Below are 18,810 nucleotides of genomic sequence, written 5' to 3'. Positions count from 1 at the left end.
GGACTGGTCCAGTTGAAGGTGTCATAGGGACTGGTCTAATTGAAGGTGGCACAGGGACTGGTCCAATTGAAGGTGTCATAGGGACTGGTCCAATTGAAGGTGTCATAGGGACTGGTCCAATTGAAGGTGTCATAGGGACTGGTCCAATTGAAGGTGTTATAGGGACTGGTCCAATTGAAGGTGTCATAGGGACTGGTTCAATTGAAGGTGTCATAGGGACTGGTTCAATTGAAGGTGTCATAGGGACTGGTCCAATTGAAAGTCTCATAGGGACTGGTCCAATTGAAGGTGTCATAGGGACTGGTCCAATTGAAGGTGTCATAGGGACTGGTCTAATTGAAGGTGTCAATTGAAGGTGTCATAGGGACTGGTCCAATTGAAGGTGTCATAGGGACTGGTTCAATTGAAGGTGTCATAGGGACTGGTCCAATTGAAGGTGTCATAGGGACTGGTTCCAATTGAAGGTGTCATAGGGACTGGTCCAATTGAAGGTGTCATAGGGACTGGTCCAATTGAAGGTGTCATAGGGACTGGTCCAATTGAAGGTGTCATAGGGACTGGTCCAATTGAAGGTGTCATAGGGACTGGTTCAATTGAAGGTGTCATAGGGACTGGTCCAATTGAAGGTGTTATAGGGACTGGTCCAATTGAAGGTCTCATAGGGACTGGTCTAATTGAAGGTGTCATAGGGACTGGTCCAATTGAAGGTGTCATAGGGACTGGTCCAATTGAAGGTGTCATAGGGACTGGTCCAATTGAAGGTGTCATAGGGACTGGTCCAATTGAAGGTCTCATAGGGACTGGTCTAATTGAAGGTGTCATAGGGACTGGTCCAATTGAAGGTGTCATAGGGACTGGTCTAATTGAAGGTCTCATAGGGACTGGTCTAATTGAAGGTGTCATAGGGACTGGTTCAATTGAAGGTGTCATAGGGACTGGTCCAATTGAAGGTGTCATAGGGACTGGTTCAATTGAAGGTGTCATAGGGACTGGTCCAATTGAAGGTGTTATAGGGACTGGTCCAATTGAAGGTCTCATAGGGACTGGTCCAATTGAAGGTGTCATAGGGACTGGTCTAATTGAAGGTGTCATAGGGACTGGTCCAATTGAAGGTGTCATAGGGACTGGTCCAATTGAAGGTGTCATAGGGACTGGTCCAATTGAAGGTGTCATAGGGACTGGTCCAATTGAAGGTCTCATAGGGACTGGTCTAATTGAAGGTGTCATAGGGACTGGTCCAATTGAAGGTGTCATAGGGACTGGTCTAATTGAAGGTCTCATAGGGACTGGTCTAATTGAAGGTGTCATAGGGACTGGTTCAATTGAAGGTGTCATAGGGACTGGTCCAATTGAAGGTGTCATAGGGACTGGTCTAATTGAAGGTGTCATAGGGACTGGTCTAATTGAAGGTGTCATAGGGACTGGTCCAATTGAAGGTGTCATAGGGACTGGTCCAATTGAAGGTGTCATAGGGACTGGTCCAATTGAAAGTCTCATAGGGACTGGTCTAATTGAAGGTGTCATAGGGACTGGTCCAATTGAAGGTCTCATAGGGACTGGTCCAATTGAAGGTGTCATAGGGACTGGTCCAATTGAAGGTGTCATAAAAAAGTGCATCCCCCTCCCCAACGTAAAAAATATTTTCACATGACTCTCCCCTTGTACTTTAAAAAATTAGCACACCCTTCCTCTTCATAGAATTAACTCAAAATAATGTTTACGACCACAAATAACAATAACGGTAGCAATCTTGTGTTTATAAACGTGGATATCGACTTTGCCCATTAAAAATACTTTTGTGGTAAAGTCAATGCCCCTGAGGGCTACGGGCCAGAAGGTTGAGGGTTCACTGACCACAACGAACAAGCTTAATCTCCCTGCCTGTTTCATTGAGGCCTACACTACAATCAGACAATCATTGGCTAGGGCGAAATCAGATTTTCAACATTTTGATGCCATATTTGTAGGTATGTAAAATATATGCCCCAAAAAATCCACCAATAGGTTTGTGTGCCAATGCACCACACAACCAATAGCACAATAAATAGACTATGTCAATCTCAACAAAGTGCATTTGGAAAGTATTCCCCTTGACTTTTTCCAAATGTTGTTACATTGCAGCCATATTCTAAAATTGGTTAAAAAAAATTCTCATCAATCTACACACAATACCCAATAAGGACAAAGCAAAAATAGGTTTAGACATTTTTGCTAATTTATTAACAATTGAAAACTGAAATATGACATTTACACAAGTATTCAGACCCTTTACTCAGTACTTTGTCGAAGCACCTTTTGGATTATGTCGAGGCACAGATTTGGGGAAGGGTACCAACACATTTCTGCAGCATTGCTTCCATCATTCTTAAATGAAAGAAGTTTGTTACCACCAAGACTCTTCCTAGAGCTGGCTGCCTGGAAAAACTGAGCAATTGGGGGAGAAAGGCCTTGGTCAGGGAGGTGACCAAGAACCCGATGGTCACTTTGATAGAGCTCCAGAGTTCCTCTGTGGAGATGGGAGAACCTTCCAGAAGGACAACCATCTCTGCAGCACTCTGCACCAATCAACAGGACAGCGGCCCTAAGCACACAGCCGAGACCATGCAGGAGTGGCTTCTGGACAAGTCTCTGAATGTCCTTCAGTGGCCCAGCCAGAGCCCGGACTTGAACCAGATCGAACATCTCTGGAGAGACCTGAAAAAAGCTGTACAGCAATGGTCCCCATCCAACCTGACAGAGCTTGAGAGGATCTGCAGAGAATAATGGGAGAAACTCCCCAAATACAGGTGTGCCAAGATTGTAGTTGCATATCCAAGAAGACTCAATGCTGTAATCGCTGCCAAAGGTGCTTCAACAAAGTACTGAGTATAGGGTCTGGATAGTTTTTTAAAATACATTTGCAAACATTTCTAAAACTTTTCTAAAACTGTTTTTGCATTGTCATTATGTGGTATTGTGTGTAGATTGATGAGGAAAATGTAATCAATTTTAGAATAAGGCTGTAATGTAACAAATTGTGTAAGAAGTCAGGGGGTCTGAATACTTTCCGAATGCACTTTTTTGGACCAACACAGGTTAGTTTTGAGAAAAGTCAGCTGACCTTGTAATCTACCTAGGTATAACGTAATAGCTAGTTAATTTTCTCTCACGATTATAAAGCCAACCAAATTTTTTTATAAAAGGTTAGCTGTGTCTCTAGCTTATCCAGAGTCAGTGATACATAGAGCAACCATGTACTGTCTACAGTATCTATGGGAACAACTGCAATCATTTTGCAAGCGACATTACTGTATAGAATTAAATAAAATTACCCTCATAAAATGTTAATGTCTGTAATGCTCATCTCCCGTAGCTTAATTGTCATCTCCTTATTTTCATACTAAATTACAAGGGTTGGATTTGCACTAAACCAATGTATTTCTCAGCACTTAAAAGGCATGTAAAAAATCTGGTACATGGTTTGCCTCATATACATTGTCTACTGGTATCATTTTGAATTGAGAACATATAGCTCAACATGTGTGAGTTGAGCTATTCTCTGCTTCATATGACAGATGCCCATAAGGCCAGTAATGCCGTCATACTGTAGGCCTATGGCTGCGTTGGCGATGCATGCCATATGAGCTGCAGAATGGATTCACATCGTTGATATACTGAGAGAGAGTGACAATCAAATAAAACACATTGGAGATCTTACAACTAGACAAAAAGGAAGTATTCATTTGAAAACACAGACCCATTACAGACAGAACCCCTTCCCCTCATTATTGCATGATTGTGATAGGTGATTAATCAACATTGACACTAGTTCATTTTGAATAAACACATCACTTCAAATAATCAACACGTCATCACTTCAAAATGTACAAATAAGCTAACTCGTATGTAAAGATTAGACATCTTAGTCTAAACAACAATAGATAATTGAGCAGTAACAAGTAGGCTATTATTACAAAAACTTTATTTCAGGTTAAAAAAAAAACTCCATACCAGCAGTGGCCAACCTTGCTCCACTGATCCCTAATCTACTGATCTACCTTGCTCCACTGATCCCTAATCTACTGATCTACCTTGCTCCACTGATCCCTAATCTACTGATCTACTTTAATCTACTGATCTACCTTGCTCCACTGATCCCTAATCTACTGATCTGCTCCACTGATCCCTAATCTACTGCTCCACTGATCCCTAATCTACTGATCTACCTTGCTCCACTGATCCCTAATCTACTGATCTACTTTGCTCCACTGATCCCTAATCTACTGATCTACCTTGCTCCACTGATCCCTAATCTACTGATCTACCTTGCTCCACTGATCCCTAATCTACTGATCTACCTTGCTCCACTGATCCCTAATCTACTGATCTACCTTGCTCCACTGATCCCTAATCTACTGATCTACCTTGCTCCACTGATCCCTAATCTACTGATCTACCTTGCTCCACTGATCCCTAATCTACTGATCTACTTTCCACTGCTCCATCTGATCCCTAATCTACTGATCTACCTTGCTCCACTGATCCCTAATCTACTGATCTACCTTGCTCCACTGATCCCTAATCTACTGATCTACCTTGCTCCACTGATCCCTAATCTACTGATCTACCTTGCTCCACTGATCCCTAATCTACTGATCTACCTTGCTCCACTGATCCCTAATATACTGATCTACCTTGCTCCACTGATCCCTAATCTACTGGGTGAGGAGACTTCTATACCAGCCCAGCAATAGCACACTTGATTATCAACTCATTAGATTTGATTTGAGTTGAATCAGGTGTGTTATTGCTGGGCTGAAATAGAACCCTGCAGACCTCCAGCAAGGTTGGCCTGCTCCAATTGTAATAGGTTTATACATTGTGAGTGATTAACTGTATTTTTGTATACAACATTTTCTAACATAGGTAGGCCTACACACATAACCCATGGCATTTAGGATACACCATTAGTCTCTTAGGATATTCATTGGAAACAGGCTTTCACAGCTTTCCATATCTGAGGACAGAAAACATCACAAAGAAACGGGTTTCATTATACTCAAATTAGACAGCACTTAACATTATGTTGCTATTATCTCTATGTCCTCAAAGTTTTCCCCTCTAGGTACTGGAACTGGTGAATCTTTTAAAAATGTCCTTCCAAAAAATGACCTCCCTTATCCAGTAGCCTACACTCTCCCTTTACTGACATCTGGAGCTGCAATTTCATCCTCTTTCATGGCTATTATCTACAAATGCACTTGGGGACTGCATTTTTTTATTTACATTGATTAAGATACCTAGCTAATAGGAAGATAGCTAGCTGATGACATTTCATTCACTTAGCTAAACAGTGTGTAAAGTTAGTTAGCTAGCTAGCTAGCAGCTTAGATGAGTTAGCCTACAAAGTGGCCTACTGTAGCCAGCTAGCTAGCTATCTATCATATAATACATTGTTTTTTTTATTGAAAAAATGTATTTACTCACTTGAATAGGTTCTCCAACTGCCTCTGTTTTTTGGGTTCTTACAAAAACGAAATAATGGACAATATCTTTGGTGGTAGCAAAGCGCAGCCAGCAACCATGTGGATCAAATAAAACGGTCAACCGAATTGTTTCTGGTCATCTCTCCTCCTTTCAGGCTTTTTCTTCTTTGGACCTTACATGGCGATTGTCATCTAATAGTATTACCATGACGATGATCGACCTCAGTTCCTCTTTCAATCACCCATGTGGGTATAACCAATGAGGAGATGGTATGTGGGTATCTGCTTCTATAAACTAATGAGGAGATAGGAGAGGCAGGACTTGCAGCGCGATCTGCATCACAAATAGAAGCAGCTTCTATTTTAGCGCCTGGCAACACAGATGCTCGTTGGCATGAGCAAGCAGTGTGGGTGCAATGATTGAATAACGTGTGGAAATGTATTTTGCAATGCGAAGCACGCACGCGACGTGAGCGGTGTGATCAGCAGAGCAGTTACCATACCAGGCTGTGATGCAACTGGTCAGAATGCTCTCAATGATGCAGCTGTAGAACTTTTTGAGGATCTGGTAGTTCATTGGTGATGTGGACACCAAGGAACTTGAAACTCTCAACCCGCTCCACTACAGCCCTGTCGTTAATGGGGGCCTGTTCGGCCCGTCTTTTCCTGTAGTCCACGATCAGCTCCTTTGTCTTGTTCACATTGAATGGTGAATGGGAAAAAAGTGTCACTCGAGCGATTTAGAACGTGTTGTGACGTTTGTCTTTAAGAGCGTAATCCACTTTCAATAAATATAAATCACAGACTGTCACCCACACTTTATAATGTGAAAACTAGCACTTGAAACTAGCATAGGCAGCAACTACCCGACAGGAAAACAGTAACGTTTACAGCACCCCTTCTATGGGCGTGTCAAAGGAGGGGTCTTGAAATGAAACACACAATCAAAATTGTGCCGCTGGTACCAGCAGACCATTCAAACCATTTTTTGCAATACAACATTCTCCAAATCTCAAAGGGAGGCGTGACAACGACGTGATTTTGGAGGTATGGCAACACCGACTACTGGAAGCAGCCATTGCATAGAACTGTACATGTTTGAGAGACAGATTTTTTTGACCCAAAATACATTTGAATCGTGTCAAGGAACATCTTCTGTTGTCTGGGTATAGCAGTACAGGTATAGAGGAGAGGGAGGCTGTGAACATATTCTGTTGTCTGGGTATAGCAGTACAGGTATAGAGGAGAGGGAGGCTATGGACATGTTTTGTTGTCTGGGTATAGCAGTACAGGTATAGAGGAGAGGGAGGCTATGAACATATTCTGTTGTCTGGGTATAGCAGTACAGGTATAGAGGAGAGGTAGGCTATGGACATGTTTTGTTGTCTGGGTATAGCAGTACAGGTATAGAGGAGAGGGAGGCTATGGACATGTTTTGTTGTCTGGGTATAGCAGTACAGGTATAGAGGAGAGGGAGGCTATGAACATATTTTGTTGTCTGGGTATAGCAGTACAGGTATAGAGGAGAGGGAGGCTATGAACATATTTTGTTGTCTGGGTATAGCAGTACAGGTATAGAGGAGAGGGAGGCTATGAACATGTTCTGTTGTCTGGGTATAGCAGTACAGGTATAGAGGAGAGGGAGGCTATGAACATATTCTGTTGTCTGGGTATAGCAGTACAGGTATAGAGGAGAGGGAGGCTATGGAAATGTTTTGTTGTCTGGGTATAGCAGTACAGGTATAGAGGAGAGGGAGGCTATGAACATATTTTGTTGTCTGGGTATAGCAGTACAGGTATAGAGGAGAGGGAGGCTATGAACATGTTCTGTTGTCTGGGTATAGCAGTACAGGTATAGAGGAGAGGGAGGCTATGAACATATTCTGTTGTCTGGGTATAGCAGTACAGGTATAGAGGAGAGGGAGGCTATGAACATGTTCTGTTGTCTGTGTGACAGGGGAGAAGGGGAGAGGGAGGTTATTTTTTAGATACTGCTGCAGTCTCCCCATCTGGATGGCCATGTCAGCTCTGATTTAACTCTCACAATCCATGGCCCAGCGAGCAGAGCACAGGACCCACTGTAGAACACATTCCACTGATAAATACAACAATAACCCCCCCCCCCCCCGTCACATTTACCCTCTGCCCCTTCCTTTCTAACAATCTTTTACAAACACCCATCTTCCATCCACACACACCGCTGAATGCCTGATGTGTTTACCGAGATAGTCTGCTCATTTTCACTGGAGTGCAGGTGCTGTGCTGTTATGGATATGAGAAGATCCTATAGGAGTTGATTGCAGAGTCACCTGACGACACTCATCCACCTAACCACCCCTTATGTTTTCGCCTGAATGTGGATAATGGCCAGCTTCCCACCCTCATCTCATCTCCACTGTGATGATGCAAGCCCCCTGCACACAGCGCTGTAGCTCTGTCTGTCTCCTAGCAACATTCAACAGCCTGTTTATTCCACCCTGCCGCTGTAACCGCAGTGCCCGCACGCCCCGGAGATGAATCACGTCTCTCTCCTGATCTATTTAGCTACCACTCTGACCCGGTGGCACTCTCTATTCCGCTCACCAACTGTTTTCTCACAACAGCTTCCATTGCTCTATGCACCTGCTCCACCAAGTCTCATCTCCCTACCTCCCTTCCTCGCTGTCTCTCTCTCGCTCTCACTCTCTCGCTCTCCTTCAGAAGCCTCACTCTCCCCCTCCCTATCACTTTCTCTCTCCAGTTCCTCCTCTTTCCTCCCCTCTCTCCTTGAGTGTCCTCCCTATCAGCTTCTCAGTTGAAGGTCTTCTCAGAGTGTATTTCTGTCCAACAGTAGCCATGACAACCACCAGTGTTTATGGAATTCATATTGTTTAGATAAGAGTGAGTTATAGATGGGTTCAGGCGTATTTGAGTAAGCTTCCTGGTTTGGTAATCAGCCTCATTTCTAAAACGTGTCAGAAAGGGGGATGGTAGGGTGTGAGAGAATAAAGTTAGAACCTGACTGAAATCTGATTACTGTAATAGGTTTACAAGTGTTTTGTGGTTCTCACTCACAAGGCTTTAGAAGAGCGACAAACAGCCCTATGATGAAAGTATGAACATGCTCTCCCATGCTACACAATATACGAAGTCATAGATAATATATCATTATGTTTAACAATACCACTCCTTATTTCATTATTCCACACCAGTCACCTCATCTAAGCATATACCATCTGTATTCAGGCAGTAGGTTTGCATGCTGCTTTTTTGCATACACAATCACACACACTGAGCACAGCCTCAATATATCTCTCTCTCTCACACACGTTTGGGATGCCTTGCACGTTTAGCTAGCTAGCCTATCAATACATAATCACATCCTGGTAGTTAGTGTAATCTCAGACTCCTTCATTGCATCCTCCTCTCTCTCACACTCTGCAATGCATTTATATTATATTGCTCCTCCTATCTTTTCCTATCCTCTTCTTCACCCTCCCTCCCCTTCTAAGCCATTCAATTGGAACATTGCAGGATTATCTGTCCACCATTGAGAAACACTGGCTTGTTCACACTGGGTCGGGCCAAGACGGCCAAAAACAAAGAAGTTCAACAGAGCCCACTGTTCTCCCTGCTAATGAATTCAAACAGAAGCCAAATCTGGACTACAAAATAAGACTCGAAGAGGGAGTAGCCCGTGTATGGTTCCCACAAGGGCTTGTGGATATACATTTATTTTTGATAGTGTCCTTCAATCTGTTTTCATGGGTGCAAATAGGGTAAGCAAAAATCATTAATATTGTTGCTCATTTCTGAGCCATAATGGCTTTGACCTTTGCCTTTATTTCCTTCTGGCTGTGCTGTTAGACAGATCCTAGTATGTTGATTGTACAGTGCAATATCCTGCAAGCTATGTCTTCAAGAGAGGTCGTTGATTCATTAATTGCCCAAGGATTGGATCAAAACTCTAATGGACCCAATTATATGACATTCGGATGTATGTCTCTTATCCAAGTCATTTAATGTTGCCTTCAGTTGGTCAAAACCGTCTATCCTCTAGTTATTAAGGGAGAGACTGTGTACTGGTCGTGTTTTTTATATGGGCACCAAGTTTATATTAGAGATATGGTTTGATAAATTGTCAAGAAAACAGGGTAGCCTATTAGAACTGTTTGGATCATTTTTATAGGCATATTCTCCTCATTAAGCAAAAGATACTCAATCATTTTTTATGGTGGAAAAGGCTTGATACTAAGATCAGCTTACTGTATCAGTTTTAGGTACAGTAAGTGAAAATAACCTTTTGAGTCTTGTTCTGAAAAGGAGAAGTAGAATCTGTTTGGACTGGCACATTTAGTGGCCTTGAAACCCACAAGCAACATGAAAATGATGTGCAATATATTGAAACTTTGATGTAGCTATTTTAATGTTTAGATTTGACACCTGTCATACTGAACATCAATTGATGTTTCAATCAATTAGGCTATTCTCTGTCTTTCTCATCTCCTCACCACGCATTGCAAAGGAAGACAATCTACTGGCAGATTGACCAAAATAATTAAGCAGCATGTCTCCCTACCTCCCAAATTAAATTAAATCAAACTTTTTTATATTTTTATATTTTTTAAGTAAGAGAATATTTGCTAAATAAACTGAAGTTTAAAAAAAGTAACACAATAAAATAACAATAAAGAGGCTATATACAGGGGGTACCGGTACCGATTCAATGTGCAGGGGTACACATCCCCTCAAGTGATGATCACTTTTGTTTGTGGCACATGCCATTCTGTAGTGTGACCATCTGAGCCTGAGGACCTTTGTGTCCACATTGTCCTTTAGTATTAACAAACATTGTGCCAGTAACCAATCTAGCAATAAGCATTTGACCCTATAATAGTTTGAGAGGTTAACCATGCATGAAAGGACTGTGACCTTCCATGTAGCTTGTCTCACAAGATGATTTTGGAATGGTATGAGTTCTGTTTTTCCCTTGTTATTTCACAATAATGGTAATTCTGCTGAAGGTTAGGTGTGCTTAGTTAGCTTTTCAATGTCACAAGCGTGTTTACATGTAAATATACAGTATTAGCATTGATAATGTAAAATGTTTTTTGTTTTTGTTTTTGCACATAAATACAGTAAATAACTTAACGCTAAAGCAAAGGTTTTATACAGTTCATTCAAAGAGTATGCAGTTATGTTTAGGTGTGGTTGAGTGTTTATCCAATATAATTCAATGTATGGAAATGCCTGCAAAATGAAGCATGTTTGACAATGACATTTCACATTCACATACTTCACCCAAATTAATGAATGTTGAAAGCATAATCTAGCTTTATTCACATTTAGAAACTGCCTCACTATGGTATAATAACTATATTATAGTAGTGTGCGGTATAGAACCATGTGGGTTTCTTCATGAGCTCAGCTTTTCGAGTCTTGCAGGGGCTTAGCCGGCTCTGGAGGACAGCATGCCTCTTAGCCAGGGATCCAGAGGCTAATTGGAGGGCCAGACTGACAGACAGGTAGGCGGACCTATGATCTCACTGAAATGAGAAGCGCACCAATAATAATGGGCGGGTCCTAACTTGGTTGAGATTATCTAGAGAAACTGACCAGCGGGTCAAAGAGTGAAATGTCTTGGTTCCCCTGGATGAAACATTGTCTGCAGCATATCAAACAGATTTAATGCCTTGCTGAGTCACGACTTCTGATTACCATGCATGGTATAGATCTTATTGCTCATAAAACTACAAGGCAATAACTCTGTGACAGTAAACAGTAAACAGCGGAGGCGACCGGTCCGCTCTGGATTCCCGGGATCGTCCCTGTGGTTGGCGTCCTGCGGCTGGAGCCGAACGCGCCGAGGAGACGGTACTGTCACATATGGTCTCTCTCCGGCCTCTTGGTCATCATGCTCCCGCGCCTTAGCAGAGGTGACCGGTCCGCTCCTGTATTCACTCCCTGAACTTCCTTCCCGACTCTCGGAGTACATAGTTAAAAAACAAATCAAAATATATTTGATATTTGAGATTCTTCAAATAGCCACCCTTTGCCTCAATGACAGCTTTGCACACTCTTGGCATTCTCTCAACCAGCTTCACCTGGATTGCTTTTCCAACAGTCTTGAAGGAGTTCTCACATATGCCAAGCACTGGTTGGCTGCTTTTCCTTCACTCTGCGGTCCAACTCATCCCAAACCATCTCAATTTGGTTGAGGTCGGGGGATTGTAGAGGCCAGGTCATCTGATGCAGCACTCCATCACTCTCCTTCTTGGTAAAATAGCCCTTACACAGCCTGGGGGTGTGTTGGGTCATTGTCCAGTTGAAAAACAAATTATAGTCCCACTAAGCCCAAACCATATGGGATGGCATATTGCTGCAGAATGCTGTGGTAGCCATGCTGGTTAAGTGTGCCTTCAATTCTAAATAAATCTGACAGCATCACCAGCAAAGCACCATCACACCTTCTCCTCCATGCTTTACGGTGGGAAATACACATGCGAAGATCATCCGTTCACTCACACCGCATTTCATAAAGACATCGCATTTCATAAAGACAATTTCCAATTTGGACTCATCAGACCAAAGGACAAATTTCCACCAGTCTACTGTCCATTTCTCATGTTTCTTGGTCAAAGCAAGTCTCTTCTTCTTATTGATGTCCTTTAGTAGTGGTTTCTTTGCAGCAATTCGTGCATGAAGGCCTGACTCTGACAGTCTCCTATGAACGGTTGATGTTGAGATGTGTCCGTTCACTTGAACTCTGTGAAGAATTTATTTGGGCTGCAATTTCTAAGGCTGGTAACTCTAATGAACATATCCTCTGCTGCAGAGGTAACTCTGGGTCTTCCATTCCTGTGGCGGTCCTCATGAGAGCCAGTTTCATCATAGCGCTTGATGGTTTTTGTGGCTGCTCTTGAAGAAACTGTCAAGGTTCTAGAAAAATTCAATATTGACTGACCTTCATGTCTTAAAGTAATGATGGACTGTCGTTTTTCTTTGCTTATTTGAGCTGTTCTTGCCATAATATGGACTTGATCTTTTACCAAATAGGGCTGTCTTCTGTATATCCCCCTACCTTGTCACAACACAACTGATTGGCTCAAACACATTAGGAAGGAAAGAAATTCCACAAATTAACTTTTAAGAAGGCACACCTGTTAATTGAAATGCTTTCCAGGTGACTACCTCATGAAGCTGGTTTAGAATGCCAAGAGTGTGCAAATATGTCATCAAGGCAAAGGGTGGCTATTTGAAGAATCTCAAACATAAAATATATTTTGATTTGTATAACACTTTTTTGGTTACTATATGATTCCATATGTGTTATTTCATAGTTTTGATGTCTTCACTATTATTCTTTCTACAATGTAGAAAATAGTAAAAATAAAGAAAAACCCTTGAATGAGTAGGTGTTCTAAAACCTTTGACCAGTAGTGTAACTGCCTTGGATTTACACAAGATAGTGTGATGCGCAGTGACGATAACTGTTGTGTTTGTATTACTACGGGGCTGATGCAGACATTGCTGTCCTGTATCTGCAGTATAGCTGCCCTGCCTGTGCTGCTGGGCGCTCCTGCTAGTCACGATTCATCACACAAGGAACAAAATGTTCCAGGGTTCCGATTGAGATGAGTAGCCCATCATCAAGGCTTCAAGGTCATATACTGCAGAAATGTGTTTGAAGAAGTAAACACACTGTCTATCTATATTACCTCTCTATTGCATACTTTATCAAGTAGCCTATAGACCAGTGTTTCCCAACTCCACTCCTCGAGTACCCCGAACAGCACACATTTTTATTGTAGCCCTGGACAAGTACACCTGATTCAACTTATCAACTAATCACCAAGTCCTGTTAAGTTGAATCAGGTGAGTTTATCCAGGGCTACAACAAAAATGTGTACTGTTGGGGTTACTTGAGAAGTGGAGTTAGGAACCACTGCTATATAATCCCAGGCACAACCACACAAACCACACAATTTCTGTCTTAATGTAGACTGTTCATGATTATGGTGACCTTGTAACAGATTAGGGCTGAAAATGTGTGCATACAACTTGGCTTCTGAGATCCACCAATCCTCATCTGTAAGGTGTTAAAGACACTAATATGTCAGCTTGGCTCAAACTGATCACAACACTCACCTTATGTTGGTAAATGTTATGTTGGTCCCTCTAAGGATTTACTGAACATGGCCAGTGTGTAAGTCAGTTCACCTGGTGATTCCCTGTGACACAGATGCTAGATGGCAGACAGCCGAAGAACGAACAGACATGCCACCTTTACTTCTGTCCTCTTAGGGAGCATCACCAGAGAAAAATATCATGTCTAAATGGCTTGCTAACTTAGCGTCTTACTCTACGATCAACCCAAATCCGAGATTGTATTGCTCCATTGTTTATGTTTTGTCATTTATGATTTGTAAATAAACCAAAGCTTGTTATGTAGCTTGTTCTGTTTCAAACCAAGTATTGGTGCTGTTGTTGGGCTGGCACACATGCTCAGGATTTTGTCTTTAAGACATTTCCTTCCTTGTTTAGGGACCATTTAATGTTGTTTTATGTAGTGTATCCCTCCATGTGCTTGCTATTTTGCACTGGGTAGTTGTGGAGACTTTTAGGCCTGAAAGAGGTGCCACTAATAAATAGTTCATTGAGACAGGAAAGGAGAGCAAAATAGATTAGGTTTCAATTAGAGCTCAATACAAGAATAGTCTGTGCTATTTTATTATTCGCAGGGAAACATCGACCAACCGTCAAAGGAATAGATACTAATCGTCTATTCATCTCAAATCTTGGAGGAAAGCCAGGAAGCACTATATTTTTTAGAAAGTGGAAAGGTTTACAAAGTAATTGGCAGTTGAATCACATTGTTAGAGGGCACCTACAGTTGTATAAACTTACACTAGATGTTAATGTGAAATAAATGTCTATTTTGGTCTCTTTTACTGTCTGATATCTGGGCTGTATAACTTCTTGTAGACTTTTCAGAGAAAGGATATACAGTGTGTGCATCAGGGTTTCCATTAGTCGGCAATAGCCGGCTTTTGGCCAATTAAAAAAATGAAAAGGCGATAAATAAAAAACTGTTGCTGGCCAAAATGACCGGGAGGAAAAAAAAGCCAAAATAATCCTTTAACTTCCATTGCTATATCACCCCGAGGATTGGGGATTACTGAGAGGGAGAATGTTGGAAAGATTTTTCAAATAGCTTACTGTGAGGAACTATAGTTTTAATGTTATCATTTGCAATTGATGTAAAAAAAAATATATATATATATATATATACAGTGGGGAGAACAAGTATTTGATACACTGCCGATTTTGCAGGTTCTCCTACTTACAAAGCATGTAGAGGTCTGTAATTTTATCATAGGTACACTTCAACTGTGAGAGATGAAATCTAAAACAAAAATCCAGAAAATCACATTGTATGATTTAAGTAATTCATTTGCATTTTATTGCATGACATAAGTATTTGATCACCTACCAATCAGTAAGAATTCCGGCTCTCAGCCCCCCTGTTCTCCACTCATTACCTGTAATAACTGCACCTGTTTGAACTCGTTACCTGTATAAAAGACACCTGTCCACACACTCAATCAAACAGACTCCAACCTCTCCACAATGGCCAAGACCAGAGAGCTGTGTAAGGACATCAGGGGTAGAATTGTAGACCTGCACAAGGCTGGGATGGGCTACAGGACAATAGGCAAGCAGCTTGGTGAGAAGGCAACAACTGTTGGCACAATTATTAGAAAATGGAAGAAGTTCAAGATGACGGTCAATCACCCTCGGTCTGGGGCTCCATGCAAGATCTCACCTCGTGGGGCATCAATGACCATGAGGAAGGTGAGGGATCAGCCCAGAACTACACGGCAGGACCTGGTCAATGACCTGAAGAGAGCTGGGACCACAGTCTCAAAGAAAACCATTAGTAACACACTACGGCAGTGTATCAAATACTTGTTCTCCCCACTGTATATACATTTCCCTACATTTCCACACGGCAGGCCAGGACCTCGTATGTGTGCTCAGGTGGGCGTACTCCCTAAACATTATCAGGAAAGAGAAACCAGACATGCTCATTGCTCACATGGAGCACTCCAAACAAACAACACATTTTAAAAAGTCAAATCTCATAAATAACGGTTATGAAATAAACCAGGTCCTGGCCTGAGGTGTGTTGGGTCATTGTCCTGTTGAAAAACAAAAGATAGTCCCACTAAGCGCAAACCATATGGGATGGCTTATTGCTGCAGAATGCTGTGGTAGCCATGCTAGTTAAGTGTGCCTTGAATTTTAAATAAATCACAGACAGTGTCACCAGCAAAGCACCCTCACACCTTTTCCTCCATGCTTCACGGTGGGAACCACACATACAGAGTTCATCCATTCACCTACTCTGCGTCTCACAAAGACACTGCGGTTGGAACCAAAAATCTAAAATTTGGACTCCTCAGACCAAAGGACAGATTTCCACTGGTATAATGTCCATTGCTCTTATTTCTTGGTCCAAGCAAGTCTCTTCTTATTGGTGTCCTTTAGTAGTGGTTTCTTTGCAGAAATTTGACCATGAAGGCCTGATTCACGCAGTCTCTATAACGATACAGGGTGAGACCCAGATGCCGACATTGGAGGCAGATGGTTCGAGTCTCTGATAGTTATTATAAAACAAGGGACTGTCAAAAGATCATAAACCAGGTCAGAGTCCAGGAGGTACAGAGTGGCAGGCAGGCTCGAGGTCAGGGCAGGCTGAATGGTCAGGCAGGCGGGCTCAGTGTCAGGGCAGGCAAAGGTCAGGACCGGGAGGACTAGAAAAACAGAGACTTGGAAACAGCAGGTGCACAGAAAAACCACGCTGGTTAACTTGACTAGACAAGATGAACTGGCAACAGATAAACAGAGAGCACAGGTATAAATACACTGAGGGTAATAGGGAATATGGGTGACACCTGGAGGGGGGTGGAGACAATCACAAGGAATTGGCAAGAGACAGTAGAGCCATTCTGGAGAGAGACTCGTCTGTATCTTTGCCACACACCCCTCCCTTCTTGTCTCAACATTTTAAATTATACTCAATCCACATTATCTTCAGACATATTTTAGATACTTTTCACTGACAGCCACAGCTAAATAATCAACTTGGCCTATTGCCACGCGAGCAATAGGGGTTTTGGGGTTTTCCAAATAGGCATAGTTCTACGAGCTTGTGATTTGAAACAATCCACAGCCCAAAATAAATAATAATAAGCTAATGATTATTCTTCTGTTGCTAAGTCTTGCTTTCTGGTGAAGTATTTTTCATTATTTCTTTATTTTAGTATAGACAGGAGTAATTATATTATTTTGTCAAATGTATTTCAATTTACTTCCCTGTTGGACCCACCACTTTGCCATTTCTCTTCTGTTCTATTGGTTTTAATACCATCTTTCTTCCGTTGTCCAGAAGCCGAAAGTACAATCCTAGTCATAATAGCAACCCAACCTAGTTGATTGCATCTTCAGATTCCCCGGTATGTCACATATGGAACCGCTGTCATGTATGCTGTTTAGAATGGTGTTTTCCCGCAAATTGTATTTTGGCGAATATTTGAAAAGGACGTTTTATTGGCTGCAACATTACATGAGTTGCATGTTCTGTTATAAACATTTCCATAATCTAAATGGGATTTCTATAATTCTGAGCTCTGTGGATGGACGGACTAATGGGTTATGCACCCAGTGCATATGGGTCCGGTAAATTTCTCAACTGGAAGGTCAATTAAAATCTTCCCGGTCACATTGTCTGGCGCCACATTTTCCAAACGGAAATCCAGGTGTGCGTGTCCTGTGTGTGTCTGTGTGTGTCCATGTGTGTGCTTGTGTCAATGTGCTCAGCCTTGCGTGCGTTTGCACACATGCATGTGTGTTAGTATGCCTACCTGTCTGTGTGCAGTGAATGTGTAGTGTTGCAGTCTTCCAGATGGAATATGTCAGGGTAGAGGAACACTTTATGCTTAGCTACTATGTAGTACAACGCAGGGTCATACCTCCATGATGACAGTGATGCTGTGGTGTCTGTGTGGTGTCTGTGCTATGGTTTCTGGGACAGGGGTGTGGAAAATGGCCTTTCTGTTCCCCGGGGCCAGGGAGTAGTATTCATGGGGACAGAATACTATTTTTACCTTACTATTAGAGCTGTCTCAGAGCCTCCAAAGGAAGCCTTTCATCGGTGCTGCTCATTGAGTGGTTATAGAAAACATGGTTTCTGAATACCATAGAGAGCCCAAGTATTATTATTATATCATATCACATCATGTAAATGATGAATCATCATGTAAATGATGAATGTTGTACACTCTTTGGCTGTCCCCATAGGAGAACCCTTTTTGGTTCCAGGTAGAACTATTTTGGATTCCATTACCTGGAAAAAGGGTTCTTCAAATTGTTTTCTTATAGGGACAGCCGAAGAATAGTTTGAGGTTCTAGATAGCACCTTTTTTTCTAGGTGTGTAGGATGTTCTACTGTATTGCATTTATATAGCTATGCATTCTCACTCTTTCCTCCTTTTCTCCTCTTTCTCTCTCTCTTTCTCTTCCAGTGCATGAGGAACCCAGCTCTGCTGCTGACACATTTAGAGTTTAGCCTGCTTTGCCACAACCAGGAAAATGTCGGGGTCCTACGATGAATCTGCTGCTGCTGCTGACGACGCCATGGACAGCTTTTGGGAGGTACTTCAGAAAACACCATCCATGCTGTTCTTTTGGGCTGTGAAGGAAAACCTATCGACCTTTATAAGCCAAGTCAGACACAACAATCCCTCTTTAGGAGACATTAAACATGGACATGACTGGCCACCATCTTCTTTTCTCTGTTTGAAAAGGTTATTGACAACAGAAAACAAACATGATACAGTAGGTCATTTAATTTCCGCGAAGATCCATAGGAATATGGTTGCTTGTTCCAATGCGTTGATATTGTTGTTGTTGCACAGAACATATCCAATTAGTGCTAATGAATTCACTGAACACAGAGACCCTTTTGTGTCATCGTATGGAGGAGGATCACAGACACACAGACAGACAGAGCCTCTCAGTTAGAAGCAGCACTGAGGGAGCCATTCAGCCTACATGCACCTGCCCTGTATAGATCTCTATGTGGCCAAGAAAGCCCTGGCCACAGCATAGTGAATAGCATAATGACTCTCACAGGGCTAGATGTTTTGATATGAAAAGCACATATCTGACAAAAAACACACCAAATGCAAATCTGAATATCATCTATACACTGTGAACTCTGCTCAAAGGGGCTTTGTTTTTAATCTTACATAGAGGACAATGTATGGCTACAGACACTGTTGATAACCTGAAGTTGAGAACT

General features: G+C 42.1%; 1 protein-coding gene across 4 annotated transcripts in view; it reads left to right on the top strand.

Moving 5' to 3' along the window:
• The window catches only part of LOC139416624 (protein kinase C and casein kinase substrate in neurons protein 1-like), a 47,497-nt gene that overhangs the window by 15,716 nt on the left and 12,971 nt on the right, over positions 1-18,810 (top strand). For 2 of the 4 annotated variants that reach the window (XM_071165508.1, XM_071165505.1), the window contains exon 3: positions 18,032-18,161. In XM_071165508.1, the coding sequence (XP_071021609.1) occupies positions 18,099-18,161 (63 nt within the window). In that variant the 5' untranslated portion in view covers positions 18,032-18,098. Of the gene's footprint in view, positions 1-8,998; positions 9,224-16,898; positions 16,964-18,031; positions 18,162-18,810 lie in introns of those variants that run through there. The other 2 variants (XM_071165506.1, XM_071165507.1) reach the window with 2 other exon arrangements.

Source organism: Oncorhynchus clarkii, chromosome 9 (assembly GCF_045791955.1).
Source record: "Oncorhynchus clarkii lewisi isolate Uvic-CL-2024 chromosome 9, UVic_Ocla_1.0, whole genome shotgun sequence".
NCBI lineage: Eukaryota > Metazoa > Chordata > Actinopteri > Salmoniformes > Salmonidae > Oncorhynchus > Oncorhynchus clarkii.
The sequence above is the reverse complement of the archived record's forward strand: the minus strand, read 5'-3'. Positions and strand labels throughout refer to the sequence as shown.